The 23,878-nt window shown below is 40.3% G+C and overlaps 1 protein-coding gene across 9 annotated transcripts in view; it reads right to left on the bottom strand.

Moving 5' to 3' along the window:
* The window catches only part of LOC139262947 (mitogen-activated protein kinase 9), a 70,529-nt gene that overhangs the window by 19,821 nt on the left and 26,830 nt on the right, over positions 1–23,878 (bottom strand). For 8 of the 9 annotated variants that reach the window (XM_070878294.1, XM_070878299.1, XM_070878297.1 and 5 more), the window contains 3 exons: positions 19,846–20,028; positions 19,189–19,313; positions 10,387–10,450 (listed from right to left, as the gene is read on the bottom strand). In XM_070878294.1, the coding sequence (XP_070734395.1) occupies positions 10,387–10,450; positions 19,189–19,313; positions 19,846–20,028 (372 nt within the window). Of the gene's footprint in view, positions 1–10,386; positions 10,451–13,262; positions 14,014–14,287; positions 14,361–19,188; positions 19,314–19,845; positions 20,029–23,878 lie in introns of those variants that run through there. The other variant, XM_070878300.1, reaches the window with a different exon arrangement.

Genomic DNA, 23,878 nt, shown 5'->3' on the forward strand with positions numbered 1-23,878 from the left:
TTCCCAATTAGATGTTTAAAAGGAGCACTCCAGGTTGAATGGCCAAATTTATCTGAAACAGAAATGATAAGTAATGTCAGATAATCTACTGAGTATGTTTATCTCCTAGGTTACTAAAACAATTCACTTATTGTAGTATATCAAGAGAGGGGGAAGAGTGGGAGGAGAGAGAAAATTTATAGACTCAATTTAATTTGATAAGCTTTGTTCAGCTGTGGCGGACACCTTTTTAATTTCCTGTTTGCCATATTCTACTTCAAAGGGTATTAAAGGGTGTCAGACAGTTTGCTTCCACTTTGCCTAAGCCCATTGAAATAAAGACTGAAGAGTCTGGTCCTTAGAGGAAACCTCACTTATAACTTTGGTTTAGGTTTATAGTATTACTAAAGAGTTAACAAATTGTCACATATTACTTTTGTATCCAAGAGAAGAGTTGATAGCACATTTATTCTTCTTTGAAAGTTAGGTGAATACAAGTGCTTCTGTCAGTTCCAATTAGCCAGTACAATTACAAGGGTTTCTGTTCAATCCCTCGGTAATGCTGGATATTGTGTATAAAATCACACACTGATTTATGGGAAGTGAAGGCCCACTTACAGGAGTAGCCTTCTAATTCCTAAAAATTTAAGAACTGGTCCAAACGGAAGGCCAATATAAATCAGCTCATGCAATGCAGCACAAAATTAAAAAAATACCAATACATAAACTATTGGTCACATCAACTTAAACCAAACAGGAAAAACATGCACAAAAAGTATAACCAACTCGTAAGGGTGGCTTATAGAATCATAAAAAGTTCAACCAGAAGATGGTGAAGATATAGAAAGATCATTCACATTCATAACACCAACGCTATTTTCCTTCAGGAGGACCTTCAAAACTGATGCTAAAGGAGGTATGAGATCTATCCACAAAACAGAGTACTCTTTGAAAGTAGAGCATGGATACAGGGACACAATTTCCAAGGAAAGCTAATTTCCAGAGCATCTGTATCCACATGGATCACAATGGCAACCCCATCTGGAGCTACATACCAGCCATGCACAACTAAGTGAATAACTGGCAGGGAAAAATGTTCATCTTTAGATTGTCCTTTCTCCAATTAATCAACTGTACAAATTAGGTCAAATTGACCCTGTGCTGCCTATAGATTCTGTGGGGGAAGACAGTCTGCAGCCTTCTGCCATGCTGCCAGATTCTTCTCTCCAAATAAGGCTGCTCTTCCTATTCCTCCATGACAGAATACGGAAAAATCCACACCTGCCCATGAGTCAATCTCACTGTGTGGGAGGGTCAGGGGTCCAAAAATATTTGGTTGGGCAAGACAGTAGCACTACGTCAAAATGAAGTGTAGGTCTTAGTAAGTACAAAGGAAAAAAAAACACATTTTCAGAAGCCAGTAATCAGTAAGAAAAGTTCAGGCATTCTTCAAAGGCCCTCATTTCTGCCTGAATTAAATGACTAACTCTCATTTGGGTGCAAGTTACCCAGAGTGAAATTGGGACACAAAAACAGGACATTTTAGTCTGTGGTGTCACTGGCTGGTGTATAAATAAGCCCCAAAGGGGCTCGGCAAGCAGTACGCAGGAAGGTCCAAAATGATTGCAGAAACTGGGGGAAGCGATTTAAAAAGGTGCAGAAGCGACAAAATCACTTCCACCAGTTTTCTTTTTTGAATTCGTTTCTATGTAGTTACTGCACTGGAAACAGCAATGAAATTCATCTCCATAATTTCCAATGAGGTCACTAGCCATATTGGAACCAATCTGAGTCAGGGCTTAAAACAGCACACTGAACATGTATACTTCAATGCTCTGCCAAACTCTGTGAAATCATTTTATCATATCAAATTGTCACTTATACTTGACCCCAGTGTTATACAGTTCAAAATGCTGAAATAGCTTTCCAGACAGAAAAGTACTTTGGAAAGCCTACATCTATAACAACAACTTGCATGAAGAAAAACATCCCAAGTCAGTTAATAGAGGTGTAATCAGATAAAAATGGATGCCACCCAAAGAAAAAAGGTATTAAAACAGGGCTGACCAAAAACTTGGTCAAAGAAGTGGGTTTTGTACAGAGCCTTAAAAGGAGAGGGAGGTGGCTTTTTTGAGAAGGGGGTGAGGCCAGTTATTTTGAAAGGGAGGGGGATAGTACATGAGAGGAATCATTTACTATGTCAGTTTGCATGGGAACCAGGAAGAAAAGTTGGGTGGTCAGCAGTTTAGTGGGAATAGGGTCACAGAAGGTGTGTTTCATTGACAAGATGTGCTCGAAGAGAAACTAGAGAAAGATACAGAATTTGGGCTATGGCAGGGGAAGGAGAGGAAGTGGTAGAGGTAGCCAAATTGATGGTCTAAACCTTAGTGACAAAGTCGTCAATGAGCTCCTCGCACGTTGTTGGTGAGACAGAGTTCAAGAAAACACTTGGGAGTGGAAAAAAGCCGAGATACATCTTTGCTCCATTGGATGATCCTAGAGTAGTTGGTGGCTTTGACAAAAGCAAAGTGAGGCCCAATAGTGCCTGATGTAATTCAGCCACATCTGGCAATGGATGGCTAAACCAGTTGTGTGCCAGATCCACTCAAGTCTATGCCCCTTGGGCTTGTGGGAACGAAGCTGGGGTTAGACTGGGATGGGAGAGAATGATTGATACCCTTGCCCCCAGTAAAACAAAAGGTGGAGTGGAGGGACTGATTGGCCAGAGTAATAAGAACATAAGAAATAGGAGCAGGAGTAGGCCATTTGGCCCCTCGAGCCTGCTCCGCCATTGAATATCATGGCTGAGCTGATCATCAATTCAGCTCCATTTCCCTGCCCGTTCCCCATAATCCTTTATTCCCTTAAAAAAATCTGTCCATCTCTGCCTTAAATATATTCAATGACCCAGCCTCCTCAACAGAGAATTCCATAGATTTACAACCCTGAGAAGAAATTCCTCCTCATCTCAGTTTTAAATGGGCGGCCCCTTATTCTGAGACAATGTCCCCTAGTTTTAGTTTCCCCTATGAGTGGAAATATCCTCTCTGCATCCACCTTGTCGAGCCCCCTCATTATCTTCTATGTTTCAATAAGATCACCTCGTATTCTTCTGAACTCTAATGAGTGCAGGCCCAACTTACTCAACCTTTCTTCATAAGTCAACCCCATCATCTCCGGAATCAACCTAGTTAACAGCCTAGCGAAATGCAAGTATATCCTTCCTTAAATAGGGAGACCAAAACTGTACGCAGTATTCTAGTTGTGGTTTCACCAATACCCTGTACAGGTGTAGCAGGACTTCTCTGCTTTTATACTCTATCCCCCTTGCAATAAAGGCCAACATTCCATTTGCCTTTCAGATTACTTGCTGTACCAGCATATTAACTTTGTGTTTCATGCACAAGGACCCCCAGGTCCCTCTGTACTGCAGCACTTTGCAATTTTTCTCCGTTTAAATTCTAATTTGCTTTTCTATTTTTTTCTGCTAAAGTGGGAAACCTCACATTTTCCCACATGATACTCCATCTGCCAAATTTTTGCCCACTCACTTAGCCTGCCTATATCCCTTTGCAGGTTTTTTGTGCCCTCCTCACAATTTGCTTTCCCACCCTTTTTTAAAAATCAGCAAACTTGGCTACTTTATACTTAGTCCCTTCATCCAAGTCATTAATATAGATTGTAAATAGTTGAGGCCCCAGCACCGTTCCCTGCGGCACCCCACTAGTTAGTTTGCCAACCGGAAACTGACCAGTTTATCCAGACTCTCTTTTCTGTTAGTTAGCCAATCCTCTATCCATGCTAATAGATTACCCCCAACCCTGTGAACTTTCATCTTGTGTAGTAACCTTTTATGAGGCACCTTATCGAATGCCTTCTGGAAATCCAAATACACCACATCCACTGGTTCCCCCTTAGCCAACCTGCTGTTTACATCCTCAAAGAACTCCAGTAAATTTGTCAAATATGATTTCCCTTTCATAAAACTATGCTGACTCTGCTTGATTGAATTATGCTTTTCCAAATGTCCTGCTACTGCTTCCTTAATAATGGACTCCAGCATTTTCCCAACGACAGACATTGGGCTAACTGATTTACAGTTTCCTGCTTTCTATCTGCCTCCTTTTTTTAAATAGAGGTGTTACATATGTGGTTTTCCAATCTGCTGGGACCTCCCCAGAATCCAGGGAATTTTGGTAGATTACAACCAATGCATCCACTATCTCAGCAGTTACTTCTTTTAAGACCCGAGGATGTAAGCCATCAGGTCCAGGGGACTTGTCTGCCTTTAGTCCCAATATTTTACCGAGTACTACTTCTTTAGTGATAGTGATTGTATTTAGTTCCTCCCTCCCTATAGCCCTTCGATTACCCACTATTGGGATGTTTTTAGTGTCTTCTACCATGAAGACCGATGCAAAATATTTGTTTAATGTCGCTGCCATTTCCCTATTCCCATTATTAATTCCCCAGTCTCATCCTCTAGGGGACCAACATTTACTTTAGCCATTCTTTTCCTTTTTATGTATCTGTAGAAACTCTTACCATCTGTTTTTATATTTGGTGCTAGTTTTTTTTCATAATCTATCTTCCCTCTATTATTGTTTTAGTCATTCTTTGCTGGCTTTTAAAAGTTTCCCAATCCTCTGACCTCCCAGTTTAGTCTTGGCCACACTGTATGCCCTGATTTTCAATTTGATACCATCCCTTATTTCCTTAGATAGCCACAATCATTATCACTTCTCTTAGTCTTTCCTTCTCATTGGGATATATTTTTGTTGCGAGTTATGAAATATCTCCTTAAATTTTTGCCACTGCTAATCAACCGTCCCATATTTTAGACTATTTTCCCAGTCCACTTTAGCCAACTCTGCCTTCATACCTTTGTATTCTCTTTTATTTAAGCTTAGGACGCTGGTTTGAGATACAACTTACTCACTCTCCAACTGAATTTGAAGTTCAACCATATTATGGTCACTCAAACCTAGAGGATTCTTTACTAGGAGATAGTTTATTAATCCTGTCTCATTACACAGTATCACATCTAAGATAGCCTGCTCCCTGGTTGGTTCTGCAACGTACTGTTCAAGAAAACTATCCCGGATACACTCTATGAACTCTTCCTCAAGGCTACCATGGCCAATTTGCTTTGTCTAATCAATAAGGTTAAAATCACCCATGATTATTACCATTCCTTTTTTACATGCTTCCATTATTTCTTGATTTATACTCCGTCCAACAGTATAGCTACTGTTAGAATGCCTATAGACTATGCCCATCAGCGACTTTTTCCCCTTATTATTCCTTATCTCCACCCAAACTGCACAAGTTAATACCCGCACAAGTATCGTAAATAGAAGGCCAAAGGGTAGCCAGTTTGGAGCTTGAAAGTGCAGTTGTATGTGACCTGAGGTAGATCTATTTCTATGGGCAGACATAAAAGGAAGTAAGTTTCAAAAGGGGAAGTGAGTGGTGAGGGATACAAGGAAGTGGTCAGACATGGCTTGGTCTGTGATTGAGACTATGGAAGTAGAAAAACTAAGAGATGGCATTATCAATGGGGTGGCTATGAATATGGGTCAGAGCATTTACATGAAGGGAAAAGTTTAGGGAAGACAGGTGGGCAGTGAAATAAGAGGAAAGAGAGCAAAATGAGTTTAGCTGGAGATTGAAATCACTGAGAAGGAGTCACACTACAGAGGCTAAAGAAAGAAAAGTGAGGATCTCTTTGGGAGAAACTTGGATGGGGCTCGGGGCTGTGGTAGAGAAGGAACATTTTAAAAGGAGAGGCGAGAGGGATGATACAAGTGGAGGTGCTTGAAGGAGAAGGTGCCAGATGAATAGGGTGAATGAACAGTGTGTGAATTGGTAGTAAGACCACACTGCCATCATAGTGTTTGGGCAGGTCAGGTGGTGGAAAGTATCGCCAAGCAGGAATAAGGGGAAAGGTGCCACTACCTGTGAGCCAATTTGCCTTCAAAACAAGGAAATCAATGCAAATGTCCACAAAAAAGCCATACTTGGCAAGGGTGTTGTTTGCGAGTGAACAGACATTCCAGAGAGAAATGTGGAAATGGGCCATAAATGTTAATTCACTGGCAAAGGCCGAAAAGGCACCAATAGGTGGGGGTGAGTGGGACAGGAGGAAGGTGGGCGAGTGGGACAGGAAGGAAGTTAGCGAGCGTGTGTGGTGAGCAGCATGGTCAGCAAAAGAGCATGGAGCGTTTGGGGTTGTTGCTAATAAGGAGGCAGTTTCAGTGCCTCCGTGGTCTCTCCAGAGAATGCCAAGGCACAAAGAACATAAGAAATAGGAGCAGGAGTTGGCCATTTGGCCCCTTCAGTCTGCTCTGCCATTTAATAAGATCATGGCTGAGCTAATCATGGACTCAGCTCCACTTCTCTGCCCGCACCTCATATATTTTTAAGCAATAAGGGGAATAAAGGGTTATGTCTATCTCTGCCTTAAATATATTCAATGATTCAGCCTCCACAGCTCTCTGGGGCAGAGAATTCCACAGATTTACAACCCTCAGAAGAAATTCCTCAACTCTGTTTTAAATGGGCAGCCCCTTATTCTGAGACTATGCCCCCTAGTTCTAGTTTCCCATATGAGTGGAAATATCCTCACTGCATCCACCTTGTCAAGCCCCCTCAATCTTACACGTTTCGATAAGATCACCTCTCATTCTTCTGAATTCCAATGAGCAGAGGCCCAACCTACTCAACCTTTCCTCATAAGTCAACCCTCTCATCTCCAGAATCAACCCTTCTCTGAACAGCCTCCAATGAAAGTACAGGAAACTCTTGTTTATCCGGATCGCTCGGAGATTCTGCAATTCCGGGTAACGAATTCTCCGATAGGGCAAGCTTACATTTTAAAGCTAATATTTGAAGGGGATATGAACTAAATCTTCGTGGTGGTTCCGTTATTTGAACGTGAACGTAATAAAATAAATGAAAATTGATTCATAACGTTTCGAAATTAAAAATTATTTTATTGTTAAAATGGAGATTGATTTTTAAAATAGCGATCTTATTTCTGCTTGTTTAAATGAATTGAAATTTTAAATTAAAATGTTTTGGATGATGAGTTTGCAGAACCTCGAGAGAAGTAAAATGAGAATTTTCCTCAAAGAAACCAGCGACATATTTCATTGCTTCTTCAGCGCATGTCCAAGTCTTTTTTTGTTTTTCTTCAATTTCATTGTCTGAATCGCTCATCTCTTCGTCAGATGTGTCATTATTGGTGACTATGCCCATAAACTTACACTGACGAGGAACTTGTGTTACATCTGTTCACTTAGCAATGTCATCTTCTGCTCGGGATTTAAGTGAGTTTGTTTTGTGTGCACTGCTGACAATCTCCACGATTTCTTTTATAGCCCGTTTATTAGCCCGTACATAAAAACCTTTGAATTCTTCGTCATCAGAAGCACTGTCTTCGAATAGGACATTGGGCCACAACTTGCAGCAACACCTCTTCAATGTAGCGTTTTTAACTTCTCTCCATGCCAACAAGCATGCATAGATGGCATCTTTAATATTGTATGCTCTCTGGAAATCAGATTGATTGATCGTTATTAATCAATTTGCACATGAAGTTATTCCTATAGTGCCACTTGGAAGTTTTCCATAGGTTGAATGATCGAGGTCACATTGGGGGGCAGATAGCAGGGAAGATGTTGCCATAACTAGACACTAATTTTGATTCATGCGTGTGTGCTCTGCAATTGTCCAGAAGCAGCATACACTTTCCATTAGGTTTGCCTATTTTATTCGCTTTCTCGAGCTTGGGGGACAAATTCTGTTGAAAACCATTCCATGAATATGTCCTTGTCCATCCACGCACTTTCCTGGGCCTCATAGCTAACTGGTAAATGAGCAGCAATTCCTTTTAAAGCATGTAGTTTCCTTGATTTGCCAATCATTAAAAGTGGAAGTCTATGTTCTCCAGAGGCATTGGCACAATTCAAGATTGTTGACCTCTCATTCATTTTAAAGCCTGCAGCTTCCTTCTCTCCTGCTGCAGCCAACGTAGCAGTTGGCAAACACCTCCATAGTAAGCCAGTCTCATCGACGTTGTATATTTGATCTGCAGTAAATTTCACTTCCTGCACCATTTCAGCAAATGTTCTTGAATAGTTCTGTGCGGCCTCATTGTCTGATTTTTTTTCTCGCCCGATACATCCAGCTGGCGAATGCTGTGGTGCTGCTTAAAACGTGTGAGCCAGCCCTCTGAGAAAATGCACTTCAGCTATTCATTTTCACCTTGATGTCCTTGGCCTTTGCTGTAATCATTGGCCCTGAAATTGCCACACCTTCAGACCGTTTCAAACAAAACCATTCATAAAGCACTTGGTCTAGTTTGTCAAGCTTCGACTTTCGCAAATTCTTGACATTGCCTTGACGGAAGATTCAGAAGCATCGGTGAAACTTTCTAAATCTTTCTTTTGCTTCTTGATATCGTAAATTGTTGATGATCCAACTTCATATTCGTCCATCAAAGTACGCACACTTCTGCCAGCTTCAGACTTCTTTATTATTTCTAATTTCTGCTGAATGCTCAATACTTTGTTTTAGTGCTGTCACAAGACATTTTAAATTGTACACCCGACTGCTTGAACTGCTTTCAATGCATGTGACAGTTGAAAAGAGAGAAAGGAGTCCACGTCTGCGTCAATGTGTGTGTAATTGAACAGCCTGTTCATGTTTGTGATAGTTGAAGTAAGCGAGATATTCACGTGTGTAACAGTTATTTAAAATTCCGTTACGGTGGGTTTTCCGTTACATTAGTATCCGGATAAACAAAAGTTTCCTGTATATCCTTTCTTAAGTACAGAGACCAAAAGGGTAGCAGTAAACATATCCAAGGGTAATTCAAGCTTGGCACAGCAGCAGGAGCGACGATGCATTGGGAGGGGCCAAATTAACACAATGGGGAGAAATTAAAAAAAATATGACTAACTGACAGAAAGGGGACAAGGACTTGAAAAGTGTCCGAGAAAAAAAAAAGTAGAAATAATGGGCCTGGTCCAGAGCCACAGTCAAAATGTGCACACGAATGAACACAGAAGGAATTCAAGTTACATAGGCATGGGAGACATGTCCTGATTATAAATAGAGGACAAGAAAAAAACAATATGAGAGAGAAAATACATTTAAAGTCTGAAGTCCAGTGGTAGGATGAAGTTGACTTGTAGACAGGATGGAGTCAGCTTATGAGCATTAACAAACCAATGTCCAGGTTCAGAGATAGTTGTGGAGAAAGTGAATCCAAGAGCTGTTCCAGGGTGAGTGTATCAGTGGGTGCGTTGCCAGAGGTTGTCCAGTGGAAACAGAGTGTCGAGGAGTGGAGAGTCAACTGTGAGCCCGTAGAGGTTGGTCCAGTGGAAGCACAGAATGGCCTTTAGTGTTAGCAGTGCGCACCAGCAGATGAGCGAGGAGTCAGGGGAGGGTGAACATAAATCCATGGGATCAGTGCAGATGAAGAAGCTAACCTGAGGAACAGCTGTAGAGAGGTGAGGAGCACACACAATCAGAAACAGGAGCCAGTAGGAGCTTCAGGAGTCAGTCAAGCCCAGTCATGAAGGATGATGGAGGAGTTCAGAAAAATGAGTAAGCATCCACAGGAAGCAAGCAGAAGGCAAAGATCATTCAGCAGCAAGAATGCAGAGCAGAATGGAAATTGGCAGGGAAAAAAAAAAAAAGGGATTTCTGTCCAGGACCCAATATGCCAAAAGAGAAGCCAACGGTGCACTGAAAGTACAGTCCTGGAAGCTCAGCTCAGCAGACGGGCACTGTGGACTGGAACAGGATACCTTAAACTTGAAGCAATTGAGTGACAATGGATGACCACGCAGTTAGAAATGAGAGGAGAGCCCAAGTGTCATCATTCTTGAATCTAACTGCATTACTAAGTGTTGAATCACCCCGTGAACAAGGAAAGAAATCTTTCATGCCTATTGCACCTTAATTTAAATCCTAGTGACAACATTGGAAATGTATTGATTGAATTGATGAATCTTAATAGTTTTAAGTTTTAAAGTTGGGTTATGACTCAGTGTTAACAGTAATGCATTAAATTATGTTTTTGTCCAAGACAGGCAGAGAATTTAAACAAATCTCTAAGATCTCTTCCTTCACCTTGAAAATTATCTACTCTAATTTTTAATGCTGATTCATCCTTCAGATTTCTCTTCATGATATAGAAGTGATTTAAGTAATTTTAAACAGGGTTTTAACTTAATGCAGAACTAGTTTGATGTTTAACCAATATATGTAGGAAAATTAGAGAACTATTTGTTTCCTTTTTTATAAAACAGAAGAAAAATGAAATTTCAGTGCAATACACTAAAACATAATTATTGGTATTTCAGTTGATCTCAAGTACAGTATATGAACATTTACCTTTCCATTCTTCTATAGTGTGTTCTCTCTCCTCCAATTGTTTATCATAGATCTGTGGAGGGGGCTATTGCAAAGAAAATTCTTATTAGCATAATTAAAATACAATCAAAAAAATTATACAATTCTTTCTATAAAGTTATGACATTGTATGCAAAACCAATTATACCTACACAGTGCTTACTTCTAATCAGTCAATTCAGTTTTACCTGCGTGTACTTGACTTGTAATACTAAAAACTATTATAGAAGCATTCCCAAAGTATAGGAGGGAGCTCACAGATTACAAGACATCATTGCTTGCAATTGATCTAAGGTTTTTTTTTTAAAATGTAGTGAAGGATGTTAAGTACCAATGGGTTCACCTTTTATATTAACTATCCAATACATTGAAGGCTTATTTACACAACACACACTTCCTGTTAAGACTCATACTTCCAGTAACACTTCACATTTTCCTGATAATGCCCCATTGTTTGTAAACCAATTCATTCAGTAATTTATCATGAGCAACACCACAGGAGATCTATTAAATACTGGCCCCAAAGAATCAGAATAAAAAGGTAAAATATATTGATACTTTTATTGAATCAACAAAGGCATGGTAATGAAACAGTGCTTGCAACACATACATTTCACAGATTAACCTCTACGATATACAGTAATTCTCCCAAACTGTCCCATAACATAAGTTATGGGATCTAGACTTGATCTTGCAGCTATTAAGGCATTCCTAGCATCAACCTTGGCTCAGCAGTAGCACGTTCTCCTCTAAGGCAGAAGGTTATGGATTCAAGCACCACTCAAGATCTGAGCACATAATCTAAGCAAATACTTCAATGCAGTAGAGGCAGTGAAGATGAGATGTTACACTGAGGTTCAATCTTCCCTCTCAACTAGACATAAAATATCCACATGGCACTATTTCAAAGAAGAGCAGGCAAGTTCTCCCCAGTGTCCTCACCAGTATTTGTCACCCAACCAACATCGCAAACAAATTATCTGGTCATTATCTCAGGGCTGTTTTTGTAGGACCTTTTTGTGCACAAATTGGCTGCCACGATTCCCTACATTACAACAGCGACTACACTTTAAAAATATCTAACTGGCTGTAAAGTGCTTTGGGACGTCCCATGGTTGTGAAAGGTGCTACACAAATGCAAGTTCTTTCTGTCTTGATTCTGATCCAGTCATGGGGGTGAAATCCACCAATATTCTCTACCAAATCACCCACAATCTAAAAATGCTGGCTGGTAGAAAAACAACAAATCCAATCACAAACGAGCTGCACTAATCTGAATTTACTGTCTTACTTCAGTAGTAAGGCACTTGACCTTTAAAGATTTTCATTGTGTAGAGGCAGCAAATAAATTAAGATAGCCCCAAAAGCAGATAGGGTAGTGGAAATTTAGTCTCCATGTGTGCTTGTGAAAAGACTTCTATGATTAGAAAGTGCATTCCTTGGTGTATTAAAAAAAAATTAAAATGCACTTTATAGGCTGGAACGCCATTCCCACAAAAAGCGTTGAAAAGGCAGCTTCAGTACTGATAACTGATTTATGACACAGCAATCAACAATCATTTTAATCCAACACAGAGGTCTAGAATATATAGAAGAATGGATGGCTCCAATATTTAACCTGTAGAATGCAGCCCTGACACTCCTCATTCCAATGATTCTAGTTAGTGTTACATTATTTTATTAAACACAGATTCTACAACTAGATACTATGGCTATTTTAAGATGCAGTCCTTTTAAGCTTATCTGAATTTCCATGGTCCATAATCAGTTGCTTTTGCATAACTTTAACAAAGTCAGCCTTCTCTTATAATCAAATTATCACCTTCAGCTGGTATTGGGAATATTCAGATTAATGTTCTGGATTATTTGATGGATTACATTAAGTTAGCATGACTAGATTTTTACACACCCACAGCAAATGTTGTGCCACAGGGCATAACTTTTTTTTTTATAAATACAGAAAAACAAAGGTTTATAGCATAATGGCAATTTATTGAGTTTCTTACAGGACCGAAAGATATTGTCTGTCTTAACCCTGTTAGTGAAGGAGCAGTTGTGATGACTAAGTCTTAATTTTCATCTGCAGTAAATAATGAAGAGTCATAATCGAGAAACTAAGCCCAATGAGGATTCACAAGGATTTTGGCACAAATGATTTTTGCTTCACTATATAATTACTCAAGTCACTATAGTTGATTTATATTCTTTTTTTTATATAAATGTTTTCTGCAGCTGTTTAGAAAACAATAAAACCTAATTTAGAATTGCAAAAAGGATGCTCAATGTGTGCTAATTCCACTCAATACATTTTATTTTTGCAATGCTAAACAACCTAAACTCAGCTAATGTTCCTCGCACTCCGGCTAATCTGAGAGTCCCCATAAAGTTCGAATGCTCAGATTTGGACCCTCGTTCGTATGCATTAAAAATAAAATGGTGGGCAACTAAACCGTCTGTTGTCGGCCACCTAGCACTGTGTAGAGTTCCTTTGCCCCCCTACCTGGCTGCTGTGTGGCGTCCAACTGAAGGAAAGTGAATTAAAGAAACATTCTAAACACTTTATAAGTTGTTTCCTGTGCATACACACCGTGTATGTGAATGGGCAGCGTTGCAGGTTTTTTTTCTTCCCCTCGAAGGTCACTTTCAGTCATAAGGCACTGTATCCCATCTGTGACTCGGACCACATACTTTCCCCTCTGCAATATTGCCCTGCTTCGCCCCTGCCTCACTCCCAGCCATGCCAAAACCCTTACCAACACTTTAGCTCAGTGGATAGCACTCTCTCCTGAGTCAGAAGGTTGTGGGTTCAAGTCCCACTCCAGGGACTTGAGCACAAAAAAAAAATCTAGGCTGACACTCCAGTGCAGTGATGAGGGAGTGCTGCACTGTCGGAGGTGCCATCTTTCGGATGGGATGTTAAACCAAGGCCCCATCTGCTCTCTCAAGTGGGCGTAAAAGATTCTATGGCCCTATTTTGATGAAGATCAGGAGAGTTATCCCCAGTGTCCTGGCCAATATTTATCCCTCAATCAACGTAACAAAAACAGATTATCTGGTCATTATCACATTACTGTTTGTAGGAGCTGGCTTGTGCGCAAATTGGCTGCCACATTTCCCACATTACAACAGTAACCACATTTCAAAAAGTACTTCATTGACTCTAAAGCGCTTTGAGATGTCCGGTGGTCATGAAAGGCACTATGTAATTGCAAGTCTTTCTTTCTTCTCATTTTCAAAATATTTGCAATCTTATAGTGCAATACCCCAACTGTGTAAGCATAGTTTAAGATGATCTAGGCAAAAATATTATGTTCATATCTCCAGATGATTTTTCCATGTTAGGTCCTTTAGGTTAGAACAGCAAGCCATCTTAATCTCAGCAGGATATGTCTGCCGAGAAAGATGCGTACTAATGGAGGTTCGACCAGTCTTGCTCCATTCCAAGTTGGGATGTTGGACATTCAAATTTCCCCACACGGTCAGCTAAAGGTGATACTCAGGCATCAAATGGTACTCTAGCTGATGTGCCTGCCACTCCATTGAGGATTATACTGTGAAGGGACCTTGATTGAGGTTTTGTTCCAAAGTCACTCAAAACTGATTGATAATCTGCAAACATACAAAAATATTACATGGAAGTAAAATTCATCACTTTTTAAATTTACTTCTATTATAGCAATACAGTAATGAATAAAGTTTGTTGTTTTCAGCCATGGTAGATAGATTTACGCAGTAATACTTCAGCATTAAAAATAACACCAGTGCACTCAGGAATTATTTGTGGCATTCATGAAGTTTTTTTTCCCGCAGTTAAAGGTTATGTGGCGAATATAACTCGATTTAATGTTCAGGAAGTTCAAAATTCAAATTTATTTTCACTTACCATAAAACTTTTGTATTGATCACATCTTGGGCACTTTTATCTTGTTCTTGATCATGGTGGTTTTTTCTTTACACTTCATCCAAAAGATGCAGGAAAAGCCCAATTTAGCACAGCAAAGGTGTGACTTTTTAAAATAATGATCAGCGAGAGGTCTAGCACACATGGAAACCCATCACAATTCTTAAGTCTCCAAACAAAACTACTGCGAAATCTGCCTATGTGGGAATTTTTGTTTGCCTGATAATGCAGCACACTCTCTCTCCACATATGGACACATAACACTTATCCAAGCCCAAAGAACATAGATGCAGGTTGGAAAAAGCCAACGATTAAAGACTGCAAGTGCATAGAGTTGCTGCTGAAGTTTAACAGGCTAATAATGTGCAGGTTACCTTCAGCAGGAGTCACCCCAAAGAGGACCCACCTATTTCCCCACAAAGGGTGATAGTCACTAGCTGGCCATTAGACAACTGAAATGTATGGGTTGGAGTCTCATAAATTGGGTAGCAGATACCAGGAACTGCCCCAGGATAGTAACGTGAGTATCACTATAAAATGAGCATGCCCATTGTACCAGCTTCCTGCCCACAGCATGGGCACACAACAGGTCACTGAACAGTGGTTCATAGCTTCAGTTGGGGATGCATGGCTTTAGTAACAACATTTTGCGTCTCTGCAATCTAACCATGGGTATATGGTCTTGCGCTTGCATATTCAACTTCAAGGTTAATAGCTTCTACCCATTATTGTCCAGAGCTTGGGCTCTCTCGTCAACTATATAATGAATATCTGCCGTCAGTCTAGTAGAAGGACCCATGGAGGACAGCTTGCAACATGCAAGCCATCTTGATGCTCTAGGCATCCAAGTCTGATGCTGAATACCAGGCTTGCTGGTTAACTATTGCTTAATGCAGGCCCTCAAGTGTCAAGCTTGGCTCAATGGGAGCACTGTCTACTTAGTCAAAGTTGTGGATTTAAGTGCCACTCCAAGACTTAAGCACATAATCTAGGTTGACACTAGTGTAGTACTGAAGGAGAGCTACACTGGCAATGGTACTATCTTTTGAGTGACATATTAAACCGTGGATCCATCTGCTTGTTCAGATGGGCATAAAACATTTGCATGGCACCTTTTCCAAAGAAGAGCAGCGAATTCTCTGGTGTCTTGGCCAACATTTATCCTTCAAGCAACACCATAAAAAAACAGATTAAATGGCAACTCCTGTTTATGAAACCTTGCTGTGTGCAAACTGGATACTGCATTTGCCTACGAAACAAGAACTGCAGTTAAAAAGCAACATATTAGCGGTGAAGCATTTTAGGACTTTGTTGGGGTAAAAAAACGACTTCTCTTCTTCAAGGTGGACCCCCTGAAATAACCGATCTTTATTCAAGCATAGGCAGGGGAAGAGTTCCGATGAACCTTTGAAATACAAGGGTTTCTACATGCACAGTTATCCAGTTTTGCGAGGTGTGCGACCCGCCTACATAACTACGACCACTGGTTGGCCTACAGCTCATCAGCGGAGCTTCATTGATTCGTAGACCCTTAGCAGACTGGCTGCAGAGTGGTTTCCCAACCTGTCTATCTCCCATCACGTCAACCTTCTGGAATACGTTGTTCTACAGTGTCAACTTTGCCTCAGTTTCTGCTGACGTGTGGTTTAACCTTGCTTCCCATAGCCTGTTGTGCATCTGGTTTCTTATCCTCCTTTTCCCATGAGCCTCAGCCATAACTATCTCTTTCTCATGAGAGCAGTTGCTGCTACAATCTATGTTTCCAGACAGCTTACTCCCTACTGTCCTTGGTAGGTGTTGATCAGTACTGAATATGTAAGTTTCCATTTTCTATCAGTCTGTACTAAAGTTCAGCACATTGTTTTGGTTACTTAGGATGGTTCATTTACCATCAAACTTTGCTTCTTAGCCTTTCTCCAAAAACCCATTTGTAAACTAGTTTTATAAATGTGCTTTACATACATAAGCGAGTTTTACATACAATCTGTCAATAGGCGATATATTACAATCCCTGCCTAGACATGGAGGAGCTCCCGACTCCTCACAACCTCCTAATACTGATTGGTCCAGATTAAAGGATTGTGCGTGTCAGATCAATTCACTTTCGTGACCATCTGTCTGTCTACTTCCACTTTGGTGACAATACTTTATCCCCTTACAATACTCTACCCCTCTACAGACTTCCAGAGGACATGAAAGACACAAATATCAATGCAAATTCTTTCTACGTGCAAGCTCCTTTTTTGGAGTTCCAGGACTGGAGGCAAATCAAGAAAGAGAAAGCCAGACTACTGCACATGCTCTGTCTCACCTCAAAATTAGAGCTGGTAGGTTAAAGTACCACTCCAGAGACTTGAGCACATAATCTAGGCTGACACTCCAGTGCAGTAAGTGCTGCACTGTGGGAGGTGCTGTGTTTCGGATGTAAAAGATCCCATGGCACTATTCAAAGAGCAAGGGAATTCTCCCGGGTGAGCTGGTAAACATTCATCTCTCAACCAACATGTAAAAAACAAGACGATCTGGTCATTTATTTTATTGCCGTTAGTGAGAGCTTGCCCAGTGGCAATTGGCTGCTACCGTTCCTATATTACAGCAGTGACTACGCTTTAAAAGTAGTTCAGGGGTTGTAAAGCTCAGAAACGTTCTGAGGTAGTGAAAGGTACCATTACAAATGCAAATCAATTTTTCTATTTTTTTGTTTTACTAGTTATCCTCCTGTTCCCAATAGCAAGTGGAGCAGATTAGATCCGTAGACAAGTCTGCAAACATCACAGCATCATCTGCAAATAGTAGCAGTGCAACCTTTTCAAAATGTCTGCAACAAACACCGAGACAGTTCCTGATGCCATAATTGACAAAGTAATTAAATAGAACAGCCGACAGTGGACAACATCAAAATTTCTGTTTTGAGAAAGACAATACTTCCATCTACACAGATTTTGAAATTGAATAACATTGAAGAGATGGCTATGCTTTCCTATAGCTCCCAGCTTCTTCAAGACACCAGATTGAAAGTGTTACGAAAATCCATGAATATGGAATCCCGAGCTGGACAATATGCCCTTGTAGAACACCATCACGTGTCCCCATGCATTCTTCGAGAACAAACTCCAGCCTGTTCCTTCATGAACACAATACAGGCCTAAGCAACACAATGACTGAAAGAAGCATTTAAGAGTTACTGACACTGGCAAGAGTCTGCAGCAGTTTTTGATCTCGCTACAACCTCCCTTTCTATAGGTAGAAACCACAATTGGTTTCTGGAACACCAAGGGAGTGCTGGCATGAAATAGAATTCTATTCCTCTGCCTGACATGTGCAGATTCTGGGAAATTTTTGGCATTGATATCCAAGATAATATGACCGCTCTCTTCCCTGCCTATAGCAACTTTAAGGAACTGGCATGAATACTATCCACACCTGGTAACTTAGGGAGAAACAGTGTGGAGTTGGTTTTATCACAGTGAATTGATTCATTAAGGCCTTCTAACTTTCCATCCGGTATGCAGATAGGTCGCTGCTACAGCCTGTTTTAAGTTACGTCAATTCAGTATGTTCTTTCCTGATCCTGAAAATGACCTCTCTGGTTTGCTGAAAAAAAAACTGGACTGGTCAATCACTGACACAAGCCAAGATAGAAACCCTTTCCATCAAAATTAACTAGAGTCAATAAAAAGATTTAGGATCAGTTTTGTATAATTGGGAGATTAATGCAACTCACCGATTGCACAGCAGCTGCCTAATGATCCTCTTACTTTTATGACACACTACATCATACTGTACCTTTGCAGCACCTCTGAAATGCACCAGAAAGCTTCAAGTATCTCTAACAGCCCCCTGCTTTCTTGCAACAGTAAACTTTCCTTTTGCAGTAACAAGGTTAGAGTTAACAGGCCCTAGCATCTTTTTGATTTAATGATCTTTGCGGCAGGGGCCCCCATCAAGTCATACAGTCTTGGTCCCAGGCTTCATGTTCAAGATTTGGCTTTTGCAGAATTTCTAGAACAATCTTTTCTATGTAGCCCTCATAGTTTGAGGGTCCTTTCAATAACATTGTTCTACTTTTCAATCATCTCACTGATTGAATCTTGTCAGTACTGTTCTTAGGTCATAAAATGTTAAAACTTAGCAATGTATACTGTAGTTACTGATTTATCACTACAGACATTTGTAAAGAAAAAAATGTACAATTCTTTATGAACATAATATTGGAGATGTTTTTCTTATTCAGCCATACATGTGATTTTTAAACTTGCTATAAGTAAATTACACATGACAGATGGATTTATGATAGGCAGTTCAGTTAAATCCTGCTTGGATTGGATTCACTGCCCAAGTATTAACTAAACGGACCAATCTTTGAATGTTGTGCTTAATCATTTGGGAAAGAATAATTTTACTGAACTCCAATATCTAGCAAACTTCCCATTACCAAACTGTCAGGAATTTTACTTATGCCTGAAAGATCTCCTACCTTCACACCCTATACAACATTTATTCTGATATTATATGGCAAATTTTTCTATTTTAAAAACAAGTTCAGAGAAGAAAGTTGACAGGATAAAATGTTGCCATCTATAATCTGATAAAACCAAGAGCTCAGGCTCTCCCATTGAACAACTAACTCATTAGTTTCAGGTTAGTTGGCATTGGATGCTAAAAAGTCCTGTTGCTTCCAGGAGAAAGTCTGTCCAACTGGATGGGGGAATAGGATGTGTCCCCAAAAAGGGATAGAAACATAGAAAACCTCATTTGTTAAATTCAGATTTTAATGTACAGCTGAGATTAAAGCAGTAGTTTAAGCACAGAAATGAGACATAAATCAAACACTAGTACAAAATAGATAACCAAAATGTTATGATCAAAAGTAGTTTGCTTACTGCTTCTACTTCAGAAGGATCATACCAGACGGCAATATATGGATGCTGTAAGGCATCATCCACAGAAATTCGCTTGTCAGGATCGATTACCAGCATTTTTGATAGAAGATCTCTGGCCTGACTTACTGTAATTTAATACAATATACAACACAACAGTTTAAAGACTGAGGAGCTTCTATAATCTACTCATTTTATAAATCATTATGTGCACTTCAATTAAACATTGTTGGAAGATTTATTTTGCACCAGCTATAGCAAAATTGTAAATATTATCTTTAATAAACGTATTTGATTTCACTACACTGACCAGTGAAAAGTTTCCCTCAATAATTTGCTTCCTTTGAAAACAATTTAAGCCAAAATAATCTTAACGATGAGGAAATAACCCAAATTAATTTTGAACTATTTTATTATTCTCATAAATCCTATAGTATCACCAACTTGAAATTTTTATAGTAGAACATACCATTGGCTACTGGTATGCTAAAGGCTAATACTAGGGTCATGCAGTATTTTCAGCAATTGATTTACAAGTACTTTTATTTGTGCTTTTTTTTTAAAAAAAAAGGCTGTTCAATGTGAACAATGTCTTGAAACACAAACATATACAACACATAACTTGATCTAAATACTCAAGTTTCAAAAAGCAAAATATACCTTTTAACTTGTCACGCTCAGAATCCGCTGGAAAAACCCAATCTGGGAATAATGTTTCAAAGCCAAGCCCTGGATACTTTGGCCTATTCTCTACATAATTTCGTACAGTTGGTTGCAATTTCTTCATGAATTCTGCAGATGGCGTTCCTAGCTGTTCAATAACTTTATTCCACTGATCAATATCTGTGTCAACTGGTTCAGGAAAACTGGTTAAAAAGATTTCATAACTCCGACTCAGTTTACTTTTAAATATAGTATCATTCTGTTTTATTAATCCAATTTAAACTGACTTTATTACTCTGCCATTTGCTTTGGTCTTAAACCTTGAAATCTAGTATAGCTATAATGCATATCTTCAAGTGCAGCATTCTACAGTATCCACTGTAAATATATTGCTTCCTGCATTGATTCATAGTTTGTATAATTTCACCAGAAACAACAAATCTAATGTCTATCTCTCAGCCAATCACGTGTGAAATTAAACACTATTTAAGAAAAGACATGCACTGTTAAACTTCCTTTAGCAAAACATTTAAGATTTCCAAACAACTTTACATCAAAGAGCTCTAGAACTCTCAAGTCCACATTGAGGGTCCATAGACAAAACAAAATATTTGGATTAAAAAAAAAAATCACATGAAATTGAAATGAAACAGAGAAAATGACAAACAATCTATAAAGCAATGAAGAATTGAGTTTGGTTCAGTTCTAATTTAATGATCAAGTTGTTAATTTTAATACCCGATCACTTAATTGGAAGTACTGTATAAAAATACCACTTTCATTTATAGCGCTCAGTTTTGCTCTCTCTCTGTTGGCACAAATACATCACAAACCTGTACCATGAAACATCAGTCAAGATAATCAGGATCAAGGATTAAAGTAAAGCTCAGGTCTGAAGATTGTAATGGAAGTAGAAGGGGAGTGAAGAAGTTCCAAGATTTTAATTCTGAGGGAAGAAAGTGTTTATAGAGTTGGAGTCTGAGAGATTAGTCTTGATTTCAACACAATGAGGATGTTGGTAAGAGGAAATGTATATTTGCAGTTTAGGACAGAAGGTCAGGAGCATCGATACCATATTTTCATGGTCTCAAAAACAATTATTCCTTTTTAAAAACAACAATTTGCATTTTTAAAGCAACTTTAATGCAGATAAATATTCTAAGGTGCGACACAGCAGCATTAGACAAAAATGGATGTCGAGCCAAAGGAGATATTAAGAGGAGTGTCCAAAAGCTTGGCCAAAAAGAGGTTGGTTTTAAGGAGGGTCTTAAAATGGAAAATATGGAGTTGGAGAGGTTTAGAGAGGGAATTCCAGCATATAGGGCAAGATGGCTGAAGGCATGCCTGCCAAAAGGTAGCGATGGATGCACAAAAGGCCAGAGTAAGAAGAACAAAGTTCTGGGAGAGTTACAAGGCTGCAGGAGGTTACAGTGATAGGGAGGGGTGAAGCCATGAAGGGATTTAAATAAGAGAGTGTCCGAATTTTAAATTGGAAGCTTTGGGGGCAAGAGTTTTGAATGACAAAGTTTAAGGAGGATGGGAGGCTGGCCAGGAGAGCACTGGAATAATCGAGTCTGAAAATGACAAAGGAATGGATGAGGGTTTCAGCAGTACATGTGGCAAGATAAGTGGCGGAGATGGGCGATGTTACAGAGTTGGAAGTAGGCAGTCTTGGCGATGAGTGGTTACGGGTTGGAAGCATAGCTCGGGTTCATATAGGACTCAGTGTGCGAACAGTCTAGTTCAATCTGAGACAGTGGCCAGGAAGAAAGATAGGAAAGATTGGTGGCAAGGGTATGGAGTTTGTGATAGGGGCCAAAGATAACAGTTTTGATCTTTCCAATGTTTAAGTGGAGGAAATTACAGCTCAATGAAGACTGAATGTTGTAAACGCTGACAGCAGAGGCAGTGGATAGGTCAAAAGAGGTGGTGAAGTGGTAGAGCTTGGTGTCATCAGCATACATCTGGAAGCTGATCTTGTCAAAGTACAGCATATAGATGAGGAATTGGAGGGATACAAGAGATCCTGGGGGACTCAATACACAATAGTAAGGGAAAGGAGGGGGGGGGGGGTGGGGGGTGGCAGGAATTGAAGCCATTGCTAGAAATACCCAGTGTATCATTTGATAGATTAAAGCAGAACCAAGTAAGGGCAGTCCCACCAGTCTGGACATCAGGGATAGGGCACTGTAGGAGGATGGTGTGGTTAACCTCGTCCAAAGCTGCAACGAGGTCGAGGAGAGATATTGCACCGTGGTCACAGTCACAGAGAATGTAATTTCTGCCTGAGTTGGGACATTTCAGTAATGGTCGGGGTAGAAATCTGATTAGAGGTATTCAAACGTGGAGGTGCAGGAATGATGAGCAAGGATTTAGGAGGCAACATGTTCATGGACTCAAGAGCAAAGAAAAGTTCAGGATAGAGTAGTAGTTTGCAAGGACAAATGAGGAGAGGATGAAAACAGTATTTTTGGAAGGGAGGTGGACAGTACCAGAGGAGATGGAAACATTTACAATGTCAACTAGCACGGGATAGGAAGGAAAGTTGGGTGGTCAACAGGTTAGTGGGAATGAGGTCGATTGAGCAACACATGGCTCTCAGACAAAATGAGCTTGGAGAGGGCGCATGGGGAAGACAGGAGAGAAACTACAAGATATGGTCCAGGGCTCGGGCAGGGAGAAAGTAGCAAACACAGCCCAACGGTCATCTCAATCACAGTGATAACGAAGTCCATGAACTCCTCCGCTTGTTGGAGGAGAGGGTAGACGGGCATAGTTGGCAGGTTTTAGGTGAAAATTGGTAGTGGAAAAAAGAACCCGAGAATTATTTTTGCTCTTCGGGATTATCCTGGAGTAGTGAGCAGTTTTGGCAGAGGACAGTGAGGCCCAATAGCACCTGATATGACCAAGCCAGATCTAGCAATGGATGGCTAAACCAATTTTGCACCAGATATGTCCAAGTCTGCACCCCTTGGACTTGGAGCAAAGATGTGGGAACAACTCGGATGGGAGAGAGTAAAAGTTTTATTGGGGACAAGGGCTTCATTGATTGACAAGTAGTTAAGCAGATCGACAGCTGCAGAAGTATTGTGGTGAATGGGGGGGCTAAAGACTTGAAGTTAGCAGCTTGAATGTACAATTGCAAATGACTTGGAGAAGTGTTTTTCCAGGAGCAGACATAGAAGGAATTGGAGTTGGAAGAGGGTAGGATTAAGTGATTGGTGAGGGATACAAAATAAATGGTCAATGATAGCCTACTCTGAGAAGACCATAGGAGTAGAGAGGCATGTGTGATGGCAAGTTTGAGGGGGTGGCCGTGACTATGGGTAGGAGTTTATATGGAGTGAGGTTAAGAGAGGACAGGAGGCCAGAGAAATCAGAGGAAGGGCAAGGTGAGCAGAAATGAAATTGAAATCATCGAGTCGTCGCCGCTCAGTTAAGACACAGTGGACATTGCCGAAAAAAGTCGGACTTGGACAGAGAATGAGGATTTTAAAAGGAGGCGAGAGGGGTGGGGCAATTGGGGTTGCTGCTTGTAAGGAGTATCTCAATGGGTTCTTTGAAGAATGCCAAGAGAGGCACAGAGGCCAGATATCAAAGGAGGATTCTAGCATGGCTCAGTAGCAGTACAATAGGAATGCAGAGGAAAGTAATGGGTTAGCATAGGGATTAGTGAGGCAAAGTACTAGAAAGGTTGCACAACTGGAAGGCGAGGAGACACGAGAGAAAGGCCTGAGAAGGGCTAAGAGGGGAAAAAAAGCTAACAGAAGTAATGGGCTTGGGGCCAGAGCGGCAGCCAAAATGAGCATGTGAATGGACACAGAGGGAATTTGGGTTACACATGCCAAAAATGAGGAAGGACATGCCCTGGTCATAAACAAAGTATGTTAAAAAAAAACATACAGGATCTTAGAATTTATAAATACAGGCTTAAACTACAAAACCAAGGAATTTATGCAAAACCTTTTTCACTGGTTCGGCCTCAGCTGGAGCATTGTATCCAATTCTGGGCACCACACTTTAGGAAGGA

The sequence above is a fragment of the Pristiophorus japonicus genome, chromosome 4 (genome assembly GCF_044704955.1).
Source record: "Pristiophorus japonicus isolate sPriJap1 chromosome 4, sPriJap1.hap1, whole genome shotgun sequence".
Classification (NCBI taxonomy): domain Eukaryota; kingdom Metazoa; phylum Chordata; class Chondrichthyes; family Pristiophoridae; genus Pristiophorus; species Pristiophorus japonicus.